The sequence below is a fragment of the Vitis vinifera genome, chromosome 18, assembly GCF_030704535.1.
Source record: "Vitis vinifera cultivar Pinot Noir 40024 chromosome 18, ASM3070453v1".
NCBI lineage: Eukaryota > Viridiplantae > Streptophyta > Magnoliopsida > Vitales > Vitaceae > Vitis > Vitis vinifera.
The window spans coordinates 29,717,947-29,732,738 of NC_081822.1; the positions used below are offsets into that span (position 1 = coordinate 29,717,947).

Here is a 14,792-nt window from a genome sequence, read left to right on the forward strand (position 1 = left end):
CCCTCACGACTTCATTTTATCCGTCTGCTTTCATTTTTTCTTTTCAGATTCATCGTTGTAGTCATCATGGAAGATATAAAAAACCTCCTCTCATCACATAAATATTGTCGTACTTGAACGGCATTTTGGGTATGCAAATGGTAGGAAATAGAGTTGCCTTTGAATCTTGTCACATATGACAAATCACAGGCTCATGCATCGGCACTCCCAAAGAATGGAAAAAGAATCACATGCCTGCATGCGTTGGCAGAACTGACAAATCACACGGTTATGCATTCGGACTCCCAAAGAATGGAAACAGAATCACATGCCTGCATGCTTTGGCAGATCCCATGTTTGCTTTTTACACGTGAATCCAACCCAAAAAACACACCTTAGTAATTTCCCTCCCACCAACCAAAATTAAAACGTATCGGAAAGGTCACGACAAAATTGCCGGCAAACTGTTTTCAACAATTATTTTCTATTATTGAGAATAGAAAAGACTAAAAAACATATTTAAGAAAAGAAGTGTGTTTTTATTTTTTATGTTTTTTGTGTTCTTAAAATTTATTTTTTTGAAAATAATAAAAAAAATATTATTCTTTGTATTTTCATTATTTTTTTACTATTCAAAAAACATATTAATTTTTGTGTTTTTTATTTTTTTTACCTAATCATTTTTTGTATTTTCACGAAGATAAGCTCCACCCAATTACCATAACCTCACCCTCAAACCCTTTCTCCTTCCTTAAATTATTAAAATTAATATACTTACGTATCGTTACAAAGTCATCATTTATTTTAAAAAATTATAATTAGTATAAAAATTTCAAAAGATAATATTTTTTTAATTTAAATGAATTATACATATAAAAATTATTTATATATTTATAATATCAAATTAATTGAAGAAAACACTTTATTAATTAAAAAAAAACAACTTTCAAACATGTTTTTTGTTTTATTTATTCTAAAAACCTTTTTTATTGACTCAATTAAACATGTTTTTTTTTTAAAAAATAAAAACAAAAACTATTTTCCAAAATTCAATTTTTAAATACAATATATATATATATATATATATATATATATATATATATATATATATATATATTTTCTGAAAACATTGAAAATTATTTAAAAAAATAGTTTTTCAGAACAATTTTCAAAAATAACAAACAAATAGGCCCTTCAACTTTCTATTTTATTTCCATCATTTAATTTCCTTCCTATCAACCAAAATTAAAAAGCTTTGGGAAAATCGCAAGAAGCTTCAACTTATATATATATATATATATATATATTTGAAAAGAGTGGTTTTACTATGAATCATTCATCTTTTCAATTTTTCTTTTAAAATAATTACTTTCATATGAAACACTATCTGAAATCCTTTTCTCTAACACTTTTGACTAGCATTCCTTCTTTTGTTGTAGTATTTGGCCTGAATTGTTTAGGCAAAGTATCACGCATTAAACACTCATTTACCACTTTGTTCTCAAGTGTTCCCACCACCCAACTCTTAGGACCATATTAAAAATAGAAAAATGTAAATTTTAAAATCTTCATATATAAAATTCTTTTTCAACCCAATTTGCAACATTTTGCAAGTTTATTTTATGGATAAATTTGGTGATGCATGATATAATTTATCTTGCAAATTCAAAGATATTTATAATATATATTAAGTATGCACTATCCCATGCTCAAACATGTACTATCCGGTTATTGAGAAAAAACTTGTAATCACTTCATAAGTTTGTTGATTGTTTTTTAAAATTTTCATTAAACAAAAGGGCTTCAAATCAAACATGCTTGCGTGTATCGGAAGAATCGATGTTTGCTTTTTAGTTTTTACAATCCAACCCAAAAAAAAAAAAAAATAGTTTTGTTTCGTATATGGACAGAGATGCTGCAGGCATATCAAGTCTTGATTGAGCCCAAGTTAATCCTCAACTCTCTTTAAGCTTTCATCCAGAAACCGTCCAACAATGGCTTCCTCTACCCAAAAACCCTCTTCTTCTTCGACCTCAATCCGTAAACATAAGTTCGAAGTGTTCTTGAGTTTTAGAGGTGAAGACACCCGCTACAATTTTACGGATCATTTATTCGTAAATTTGGATCGTAAGGGGATTAACACTTTCAGAGACGATCGACTCGAGAGAGGAGAGGAGATCACATCAGAACTTTTGAAAACTATTGAAGAATCAAGAATTTCCGTAGTTGTGTTCTCAAAAAACTATGCGCATTCCAAGTGGTGTTTGGATGAGTTAGCGAAGATCATGGAGTGCAAGGAAAAAATGGAACAAATAGTCTTGCCGGTGTTCTACCACGTGGATCCTTCTGATGTGGAAGAGCAAACAGGGAGCTTCGGAGAGGCATTTTCCATTCATGAGAGAAATGTAGATGAGAAAAAGATGCAAAGGTGGAGGGCTTCCTTGACTGCAGCAAGCAATCTAAGTGGTTACCATGTGAAGAATGATGGGTAACTTCAGCTTCCTTAACTTGTGCTTTCGATTTAACTGATAAAGATTTAGTTGTCATTACCGAACTTTCCTGGAAAAAAAAACATGAATAAACAAGTTATTAATTTGGACCAGTGTTAAATCATCAACTTATAGTAGCTTCTAATTCTAATTTTGTTTTGGAAGGAGTTTGATGAGAGATGGATCACAAGAAATATAGGAATTAGCATTCAAACAAAATCTATATGTTACTCCTATTATGATTCATGTGATTATGTATTGTTGAAGATTTTAAAGATTATCTTCCCATAATTGGATACCAAAAACTATTAAGGTTATATTTGATCCCAAAAGTACCAATGAAAAAAATATTAATGAAAATGGTTTTTTTTTTTAATTTGGTTTTATAAGAAAATCAAATATAATTAATATGACGGAAAATAAATACGTATAAAATAATTTATTCACTTTAAATCTAATTTATATTTTTCTTTATTTTCACTTTTCCCCTCTTTTTCTTTCCTTCGTATCTTCCTTCAGATTTTTTTGGGAACTGAACATAGCCTCAAGGAAAAAAAAAAAGAAAGGGGAAAATCCTAAAAGATTTTTATTCCAACTTTTGTTAAAAAAGATGGAAAAAATATGTTTCGTAACAATTTAATTTCTTTCATTCAACTTGTCCGTATATAATTAATTAATCAAAGAAGAAAGAGTTCTTCAAATTTATTCAATGGTGAAGTTCAAATTTGCTCTTCATATATCAAGTTATTTTGATTTTGTACAGTAAAGTTTGCTTTGTGATCTTATTAATACCAGGCTCAAAACTTGTTGCCTTCCCATTATGTGTAAAATATTCAATATATTGGGTTTTTTAAGCTCAGTTAAGTGCCATAGATCAACTTTTTTTTTTTTTTTGCTTTTAATTCTTTTACATATTTTTTGTAATTAATGAATTGATTAATAAAACCATTCTCAAATGCCACTAGTGTTTGCCAAGTAGATATATGGAACTCAATATTTTTACTTCAAAAAGGTGTTCTTTTATAATCATTTTTTCTTCAAAGGTGATGTTTGTTTTTTATATGAATTTCTTAAGTCCAAATAGATCTTAATGTGATTAAGTATTAAGGTATTAAGTTGTTTATTTTTATATATGTTTGAATGTTAAATACTGTTTTTTTTATATATTTAAAACATCTGTAAAATTAATTATTAATTATTTCTTATTTTAATTTGAAAAATAGTAATTGAACATATTTCCAAATATCTCAAAATATTATACTTTATTACCTTGATAAAAAGTTAAAATTTTGATAATTGGGTAATAATTAATATTTAGAAAATTTTCTAAGTTAATATTTTTCATATAGATCTATAATTAGAATATGTATTTTATTATTGAGATTAATTCATTAATTTTTAATTTTTAATTAAGGAAAGAGTATCACATCCTAATTTTTTATTTCTCAAAATTAATTGAAATTAGTGATTCTTATGAATATTTAGATGAGTGTAAATTATCTTTTTGGATTCTAAAATTTTCATTTGAATTTGGCAATCTTGAGTGGAGTTGGCAATCCTTCCGGTGGCATGTCCATGATCAGTAGGGCCTTTCCTTCACCTTCATTTCTGAAATTTCTATTCTTTTAGCTTAATTTATCTTAAATTTCATTCAAAGGTAAGGTTTTAAAAAAATTGCCTCAATTGACCCCGTTTCACAAAACTTTCAACCACACGTTTCAAGCTATATTGTGTAGCCGGCAAGATCTTCTTCAAGACGAGTTACTTGCCGGTGCATACACCAATAAATTTGATTCTATAGGAGGCCCCCTTTTTAAAGCAAGCTAGCATCACATAGGTTCTTGATTAACAAATACATGTGTGAAATTTTCCCCATAACTATAATCTATTCCCCCTAGTGAAGTGAGGACTATGGAGGTGTGAAACTTACAGAATATGTGAATTGAGAAGAAGGTCCTTAGAACATTGTTCATGTCGATGGAACATAGAGATACAAAGGATGGAGAGGGATCCATAGGTCAATTTTTTTGTGAAATAAATTAATGGTAAAAAATTTCAATGAGGGCATAGAGGATAGTTGCAAGCAATGCTCTAATAAATAAAATCATTAGTAAGTTAGAATACTTCCATAGCCAATGAGGAGCTTATACTTAGAAACTAGAAAACGTCTCCACCAATGTTATGATATAGTCTCATATCAACAAAGAGGCAACAACAAACTGCACTAGTTAACTTAGGTTGACCCTAACAAACAATTGAGTAGAGCAAATATAGATCATATTTATGTTTGCTTCATTTGTTGTTCTCTCAAATGTATACTTGACATTATGGAAATGTTCTTAAATATATAAAATAAATTAAATGTCGCTCGATCATTTTAGTTTATATTCTATTCACTAATAATTGCATTTTAGTGGGCATTGCAAAACATGACCAAATTTACTTCACATCAATGATACCTTGCAACTTGTTCTAACCCACTTATTTGTTTTATTATACTTTGTAATTGACAGGTATGAATCAGAGATAATTAAGGAAATTGCAGATGACATCCATAGAAAATTGGATCATAAGATTTTGGATGTTGGTCAGCACATGGTTGGGATGGATGCTCATCTTGAAGAACTAAAGTCATTGATAAACATTGGATTAAATGACATTCGCATGGTTGGGATCTATGGACTTGGTGGAATTGGTAAGACTACCATCGCCAAATATATTTGTAATGAAATCTCATATGAATTTGAAAGCATTAGCTTTCTTGAGAATGTCAGAGAAAAATCCAAAGCTACTTTTGGTTTGCTTCAATTACAGGAACAACTTCTTGACAATGTTCTGAAGTCGAAGAATAAAATAAAATTGAGCAGTATTCCTGAAGGAATCAATGTGATAAAAAATAGGGTCTGCTCAAAAAAAGTTCTTATTGTTCTTGATGATGTTGATTGTTCAGACCAATTAAATGCCTTAGCTGGAAATTGTGATTGGTTTGGTTTCGGAAGTAGAATCATCATAACCACGAGAGATAAGCATGTACTACGTGTGCATCAAGTACATGCATTATACAAGGCCAAGGGATTGAAATATGAAGAAGCAATTCAACTCTTTAGTTGGAATGCCTTTAAAACAAATCGCCCAATAGAAAGTTATGCATCTCTCTCAGAACGTGCAGTTGGTTGTGTGAAAGGTCTTCCACTAGCTCTAAAAGTTTTGGGTTCCTTTCTTTTTAGCAAAACAGAAGCCGAATGGGAAAGTGCATTGGAAAAGTTAAAAAGAAAACCTAATATGGAAGTCCAAAATGCTCTTAGGATAAGCTTTGATGGTCTAGATGAAACAGAGCAGGAATTATTCCTAGATATTGCTTGCTTCTTTAAGGGGCAACCCAAAGATATTTCTACAAGAATATTATATGCTTGTCATTTCCATCCAGAGGTTGGAATGAGAGTTCTTAGTGACAAGTGTCTCATAACTCTTAGTGGTCGATTCATATGGATGCATGACTTATTACAAGAAATGGGTAGGGAAATTGTTCGTCAAACATCTCCTAAAGAGCCAGGAAAATGGAGCAGATTGTGGGATCCTGAGGATATTTATCGTGTATTAACAAGAAATACAGTAAGTGAATGAAGTTCTTAAGCTCTACTAAAAGATATCATTTTTTTTTTAAAATAAGTTATTAATTTATAATTGCATTAAATTTTTGTATAATTTTGTTTTCCTAATTGTTGATTCAAATTGTTTTAGGGGACCAAAACAATTGAAGGGATAATCCTTGACCTTAACATGCCTAAATCAAAACAAATAGAATTTACTGCTGAAGCCTTCAAAATGATGAAGGAACTTAGATTGCTCAAGGTACATCAAGATGCTGAATATGCCGGTACCGAGGGTCAAGCAGTGACTGCTCCTAAAGTTCACTTTTCTGGAGACTTTGAATTTCCTTCATATGAGTTAAGGTATCTCCAGTGGGATGGATACCCTTTGGAATCTTTGCCATCAAATTTTCATGGAGAGGAACTTGTTGAACTCAAATTTCGGAGTAGCAACATAAAACAACTTTTTCAAGAAAACAAGGTATGATAATTAGTTAATTGTTTTACTCTTTAGATTAATTTAATAGTCATGGAATTTTATTTGTTAAAACAAATTTCCATTTGCTACAGCTTCTTGAAAAGTTGAAAGTTATCGATCTCAGTCATTCACAACATCTCATTGAAATACCAAACATATCAAATGCGCCAAATTTGGAGATCCTAATTCTTGAATGTACGTTGTAGACATCTGCTTAAAATTTTCACTTATAATCTATTAAAGTCATCAGCTAACTTCTCTTCTTACTTGAATTTGACAGGGTGCTATAATTTTGAGAGTCTTCCAAGTGACATTTATAAGTTAAATTACCTTGCAAACCTTTGTTGCTCTCGCTGCAGAAAACTAAAAAATTTTCCAAAAATCAAGGAGGACATGGAGAGGCTGAGAGAGCTTCATTTAAATTACACATCCATACAAGAGCTGCCATCATCAGTTAAACGTTTGAAAGGGCTTGAAGACTTGAATTTGGATGGTTGTTATAGCCTCCTCAGTCTTCCAGACAGCATTTGCAATTTGAGATCTCTTAAAACTCTCAATATTAATTCCTGTATGAATCTCAAGAAATTGCCAGAGAATATTAAAAGCTTGCAGTGTTTGGAGAAGTTTTATGCACGATGGGTTAATTGTCAATTGCCTTCCCTCTTAGGTTTATGCTCCTTAAGAGAATTAGTTGTAAGTCATTCCAATCTCAGGCAAGGAGCAATCCTGAGTGATATTTCCTGCTTGTACTCATTGCAAAGATTGAATCTAAGTCACTGCAATCTAGTTGAAGGTGATATCCCTACTGAGATTTGCCATCTATCAATGTTGAAAGTACTGGACCTGAGCGGCAACCAATTTAGCAGCTTACCTGCTGGAATCAGTCAACTTTCCGAGCTGCGAGTCATCAGGTTGAAACACTGCAAGATGCTTCAAGAAATCCCAGAGCTGCCCTCAAGCCTACGAGACATTGATGCACATGATTGTGCATGGTTGAAAACTTTATCAAGTTCCGCATCATTGCCATGGAAGAGGCAGTTATGGTGCTCTCTCTTTAATTGCTTCAAATCAGAAGTTCAGGTATGATTTTCATGGAACATTGGTTTTTTTTCAGACACAAAATTTACTTGGTACTTTCTTGTGCAGGATTTGGAATGTGGGAGTAGGTGGTTAGATGCAAAGTTTTATGATATTGTCTATCGTGGTAAGGGAATCAGTATTGTCATGCCTGGAAGCTGTGGAATTCCAGAATGGATAAAGCATCAGAAAATGGGAAGTGGAGTAACAATAGAGCTTCCTATGAATTGGCACGAGGATAAGAATCTCTTGGGTTTTGTTCTATGTTCTCTTAATGTTCCAGCTAAGGATGAACTAGCCAGTCTACATTGCAGACTGATTATCAATGGCAATCATTTCGAATCTCTTTACTTCATTACCTTTGGCTGCTATGAGTGTGATGCATCTGATCTAGTGTGGTTGTTATATTATCCTAAGATTGGTATTCCGGCGAGGTATCGCTCAAATCAATGGAGGAACCTTAAAGTTATATTCTACTATATCAATATCAACAATCGCAAACCAAGTAAGGTGGAAAAGAGTGGAGTCCATCTTATATATGACCAAGGAGATGGATCAGGAGCAGCAGATACTAATGTTAATATCAAGAGAAGCCTTGAGGATGTAGAAAACAACCCAGCTGAGGACCCATACAATAAAAGATTGAGAGGACCTGACCCTGATCACAGGACTCAAAATAGTCCTCAGTTGAATCAGGAAAGCTAAGTTCTTACCAATTCTTTAATTTTCTTTTATCTTCTTTAATTTTATTTGATGTTTAGCATGACTTAATTTGTAAGCTCTACCAAGCATGATTTTATGCAATTTATTTATATACCAACTTGTTTCTTAGGCCATTTTCTGTCAATATTTTAATCCTCCTCATACTTTCAAGAGAGAGAGAGAATTCTAACACAACCTGAAACCAAGTAATGGCCCTGTAAATCCTGATTAATGGAGGATCCATGCCGCCCCTTTTATCTAGTTTTCAGCATATTAATTTGTTAGTGAGAGGGAATTAGGAGAGCAGTCAAACTTCAGAAAGGAAAGTACATCTCAGATTTATAGAATGATAAGATTTAGATTGTGTTAAGATTTTGGTATGATATATACCTTAAGTTGCTTTATCATGTTACAATTTGAATACCATAGAAACATGATTAAGTTCCATGGATATGAATTATATTTTGATGCTATATAGTAATTCTATATGTGATATACAGTCCAGTCAATGATTTTATAATCCCCAAGTTCATTATATTAGCTTTTTGATAAAAATTGTTTGTTGTGGCATCACTTTTACCACCATGTTTGCTGTCTTTGTAGGAAGGGAGGTTGCAACTAAGTCCAATATATATATATAGATCGTGATTTGATCTGCATATGTTTGGTAAAAAGAATAACCTTTGATTTGAGAATAATAAAAAATGGAATTAAAGTGTTCAATTGAAACATGAAAATATGACTGAATTGGTCCTAACTACTCTTCGAGACGGAGTGGAAGGAGGAAATTCTCATGAACGACGAAAATGATCTAATGACTTGAAAAGAATTGAATGAGGACCTGTATGAGGTTAAAATCTCATGTATGGTTGTGGAGTGGTAGTAAAGTTCACTTATCTATCAATTTTTTCACTCACCCCCAAAAAACCAAACTAAATATATATACAAGGATTGCTTTTGTCATAACTAATTATTGCTCTTTTATATATATAATCATGTATTAAAAGTGATTGTGCATGTACCACTAAGCTTGTGAAAACCATTAAGTTTACCATTATCAAGATTGGATTGAGATAGAAAGCATTGGACGATCAATTTATATCAACATTAACATTTAGAAAGAAGCAAGGTTGCCTAAGAAAAGATCCCTAGTCTAAATTAATCAATGCTTCTTAACTCATGCTTTTGTAATGCATTCAAAGATATTGAAAGGATTTGTATGGTTTAGTGTCTTGTAGTTAGGAAGAGGAGAATATCCATGTAGTTAATTTTCATATGCTTGACGTATTAAAACTTCTTTTTAGAAGTGGCCAACATGAAATCATAGAAAAGATGGTTGAAATTATGATGACCCATATCTAAGACTTCAAACAATTCAGATGAGGTACAAATGATGATAAACAGGTCATCATAATACTTAAACTGTCCATGAAAATCTTCATCAAGCATGAGTTGAAGTTCAATCTTCTTATCCTTGAGTCTTAGAGGTGATTTTTGGAGATCAACAATGATCAATCCTTTTTGTGGATTCAAGGCAATAATGGAGTTAAATTCGTTGCCAACCTAGCAAGACATAAGCTTGAGTCAAATTTTATATATTAATAGGCATAAAGGAAAATAAAAGTGATCTTAAATGAGAGTATGTAAGTTCAACTTCTATCATAATAAAAAATCCTAATATGACCAAATTCTAATTGAGGAGAGCTTGCTTTATGAGCCATGCATGTTTCATGAAATATAAGTAATTCTAACTTCAACTTTTATTGTGGATGGATATTTTCATTTGAAATTATACAGCCATTGAACATATATATTGGTTGTAATAGTTTAATAGTTAGAGTTTTGCTTCAATTACAATATCATAAATCGTATATGGAGCCCTAAGTATGGTCTTGAAAACATCTCCAATATTCCCCTCACAAAAATTTCAAAGAGAGATGATCAAAGCATCAACACAACATATGCCAATAAATAAGCGTATATAGGGCCTTGATCAATTGGCCTTAAAAACTTATCAATTGATCTAGAGAGCCAATTGACCAATCTAAACATCAATCATTGTCGAAGTGATACACATCTATGATGGTCATTTGGTCGTGATCCCATAGTCATGATTCCCCCCAATTTTTCATTAAATTTTCTTTTTATTGAAAAATTCAATGCTTTTGAAACATAATTAATTTAATCTCTCATTGTTAATGAACCTTTGAAACCCTTAAAATTTTGGTCCTCGATCATTGATTCCTCATACCTAGGGATGGCAATGGGGCGGGTCATTTCGGGTACCCGCCCCGCCCCGCCCCTAATGGGGTGGGATATTATTTTTCTAAACGGGTATGGGACGGGTTTGGGATTTTTTTTGAAACCCGGGGCGGGTTCGGGTATTGCCCCACCCCGCCCCGATTATATATAAAATTAAAATTAAAATTAAATTTAATTTAAAATTTAAAATTAATTTAATTTAATTTTTATTTTATTATTTTTAATATATAGATAATAATAAATTATTTTTAATAAAATAAGTTATAAAAAATATAATTATTTAATTATTTATAAAATATATTTATTTTAATATAATTAAAAAATTTTAAAAGTAATTTTTAAAAAAAATTAAAATTAAAATTAAATAAAAAGTTAAACGGGGCGGGTATGGGAATGTAGCATACCCGCCCGCCCCGCCCCCGTTTAATTTTTTAAATGGGACGACATTCCCATACCCGCCCGCCCCGCCCCCGTTTAATTTTTTAAATGGGACGGGGATGGGAATTGATTTAAATAAACGGGGCGGGGTTGGGAGGGGGGCGCCCCGCCCCGAACCCGCCCTGTTGCCATCCCTATTCATACCTTACTTTTCTCATTTTTTCTAACAAACAAATTTTGCTTCTCAATAAAAAATGAAAGGATGATTTTAAATTAAAACATATAAAGTATTATTTTTTTAAAAAAAAAGTATAATCCCTTTACTCACCTTCTTTATTGTTTTCAAACCTAAGTCTCTAAACCCAACCTTAATTAAAATTTGTTCAAAGCTAAAGCTCTAAACCCGATGAGTAAAGTACGTGCAAGAACAAGAGTTTATTTCAAAAGAATTCAAAAATGCTCAAAGCAAATCCATTTATTAATATATTAGTTTAAGTTAGCATTAATTTTGCTCTTAAGGCTACTGGCTTGAAACTAGTTACTTTACTTTTCTTATACTAATATAGTTGAGTTGAACACATAGAAATTGAAACTTAGTTTATTATATTTTGATTTTGAAATTTGGACATGATACTAACACAATAAAAAGTATAATTTAATCATCATTGAGCTTGGTAAGAGAGCTATAGACGCTTAAAATCAACTAGAAGCAATCATATGAACAAAAGTACTCAAAAACAAAAGCGATCACATTAACAAAAACACTAAAAAACAAAGAAAAGAAGTTAGATGCTCAAATATTGAACTTGTGACCGTCATGTGCTTGAGTGTCGCCTTGGATGGTGTTCATGTAGCTCACACTTTTACGCTCTAAAAGGCTTTTAAAATACTACAAAAAGACCTTGAAAATCTAGAGAACATGTTGTTTCACCCTATTGTTAAAATTCTCAAAATTAAAGTTTTGTTCAAAGATTCTTGAAAGTCCTCATGGGAAGGAAAAATAAAAGTCCAAGGTTCAAGCCACCAAACATCAAATATGGTTTGAGGTGATCCACTAAAGAGAATGAGGGGTTGTTATATTGTACAAATGAAGGAATGTACACGTAGATTAGTCGGTATAAGGCCTATTGGGTATAAGCTTCTAAGTTAGATAAAATTAAGTACGCTTCTTTTATATTGGTGAATTGTTGTTGTAGTTTTTGCATCTTTAAAGGTTGAGGCAATCCATGTAGGTGATTTTTCGTTACTTATACTAATTGAATCATTATTGATTTATTTAGTTTAATATTAATTTGAACTAAGCCCAAAAGAAATTAATTTTAGATATCATATTTTTATTAATAGAAATCATATTGAGACCATAATTTTATGGGTTACCTGTTGATCCCCTTCTACCTTCAACCGAACTTTAACACTCCTAAATATGTATTTGAAGTCCAATTAATTAATGATAAATTTCACCAAATTAAAATTTTTATAATTGAATTCTCCTGTATATAATAATAGAAAATCATTTTGGTAAAAGATTAATCAAAGCAACCAATCAAATTTTCTAGTCATTAAACATTCACGACATATGAAACTATGTATTTTTTTCTAATCAAACGTTAGATGAATCAAATTGACCAAAAATAGGAATGAAAAATTGGACATTTAGATCATCATGACTATGTTTGGTTTCCAAAAGTACTTAAAAATAAAAAAACAAAATAAAAATAAAAATAATTTTATCATATTTGATTCAACATAAAAAATACAAAAAAAAAATCTAATATAATTAAAATTAGTTAATTAAAAATTATGTATTTTATCAAATATATTAGTTAATTATTAAGAATATGAATTTTGAAAATATAAATTTAATAATAATATGGGATAAATATTTAATTTTACCAAATATCATTAATTTATACATGAAATTTACATAACATTGAATGAAATACAAATATATTAGGTATAGGTATCCTAAGAAAGATAATAAATGTACAATAAAATTAGTAATAATAATAAAATTTGTGTAGATAACAAAATAGTGAATATTAAATGTTAATATGAAGATAAAAATATTATTTCATTGAATTTTAATATTATTAAACATATTAAATTTCTTACTCAAGTTTATTCTAATTCTTTCTTTTTAAATACTTATACCGATTACCAGAGAATTATTCAAATGCTTTGCTTTGAGCCCCTCATAGTAGACCTTTAGATATGGACTAATTTTATTGGAGAGCTAGAATAGTTAGAATTTTCTTCATGACCCACTCCATTTCTCATAATTGTAATAACACCTTGATGACTATTAATGGCAAGCACTTTACACGTGTCAATTTTATCTTGAACATTAATTTAAATTAAATAATTTTAAAATAAGAAATTAAGTTATTTATTTTTATAGTTTTATTCTTTTTACCGGGAAATGGTTTTAAAATTTTGAATGAAATCAATATGTTTTAAGATATAAAAAAATAGATAATTTTTAATTTTAATACTTATCTAATAAATTAATTAACAACTTCAAACAAAACAAACTTTTTCATTTTAAAATGTATTTAAAAAGTGATTTGATATACTCAAAGAAAATAAAACCCATAATGATTTTATTTTTTAAAATTTGACTAAAATAAAATTTATAATGGCTTTAATATTTTTAAAGCTTTTAAAAGTTTTCTACTTTCATACAATATAATTTAATTTGGAAAAATTTAATATGATATGTTTTCAAATTTATGAAATTTACATAAGATGGAAATTTCAAATTTAAATGAAATTTAAATAATAAGATAATTAAAATTAATTAGTTTATTAAAATTTTGTTTTTTTTAAGTAATCAAGTGTGTGTTTAAAATGATGATATTTATTTAAAATATAAAAGAAATAATGATATATGAATATATTTTTATGTTAAAAAATGCTAACGATTTTATATCCAAGTTTTTTTTTTTTTTAATAAAGAAATAGTCGCTGATAAGTGATAAGATTATTAGAATATTTTTATATTTTTAATAATATATTAAATAGAATGTGGAAAATAAAATAATTAAAGGAGAAAGGAGCGATGGCAATAATTAAAGTTGCTTTTGAATTTTGTGGTGGGTGGGCCCTTTCTCAAAAATTTTCCGAAAGCCACACCGTCACGCTCTAACAAAGGGATGACCATGTACCTCACAAATCACATGCTTATGCACGGGATTCCCAAAAAATGGAAAAAGAATTACGTGCTTGCATGCGTCGGCAGAACCCATGTCGGACTTTTCTTAATAGTACGGTAATTTAAAAAAGTTATATTTTTGTAGTAGAAGAAGATATTACAAATATATGGTAGTTTTTGCCACATAGGAGAGAGGAGAGAGGATGAACGGATAAATTTTTTTAAAACCAAAATCATCTTTCAAACAAAGGGAACTCGTCTCTTGAAGAGACGAGTTCCATGAAAAAAATATATATATATTTTTTTAAAAAAATTCCCCATTTACTCAAGGGAACTCGTCTCTTGAAGAGACGAGTTCCATGAAAAAATAATATATATTTTTTATTAAAAAAAAAAAAACAAAAAACAAAAAACAAGCTCAAGAGAACTCGTCTCTTAAAAAAAAATATTTTTTTTAAAAAAAAATTCTCAAATTATTTTTAAAAAAAAAACATTTTTTTCCTCAATGGAATATATATATTTTTTTTGTTTAAGAAATTCCCAAATTATTAAAAAAAAAAAAAAAGGCAATTCCTCGAGGGAACTCGTGGAATATATTTTTTTTTTAAAAAATTCCCAAATTAAAAAAAAAAAAAAAATTTCCTCTTCCCATGGAAAAAAAAATATTTTTTTTTAAAAATATATAT

At 29.9% G+C, this 14,792-nt stretch overlaps 1 protein-coding gene across 1 annotated transcript; it reads left to right on the top strand.

Annotated features, from left to right (window-relative positions):
* The first annotated feature begins 1,914 nt into the window (after positions 1-1,914).
* On the top strand, positions 1,915-8,460 carry LOC100246044 (disease resistance protein RUN1-like). Its single transcript, XM_019216242.2, has 6 exons — positions 1,915-2,467; positions 4,982-6,080; positions 6,210-6,539; positions 6,629-6,731; positions 6,817-7,616; positions 7,683-8,460. Exons 1-6 carry the CDS (start codon positions 1,974-1,976, stop codon positions 8,316-8,318), a joined length of 3,462 nt encoding a protein of 1,153 aa, XP_019071787.1. The 5' UTR covers positions 1,915-1,973; the 3' UTR covers positions 8,319-8,460.
* The last annotated feature ends 6,332 nt before the right edge of the window (positions 8,461-14,792 follow it).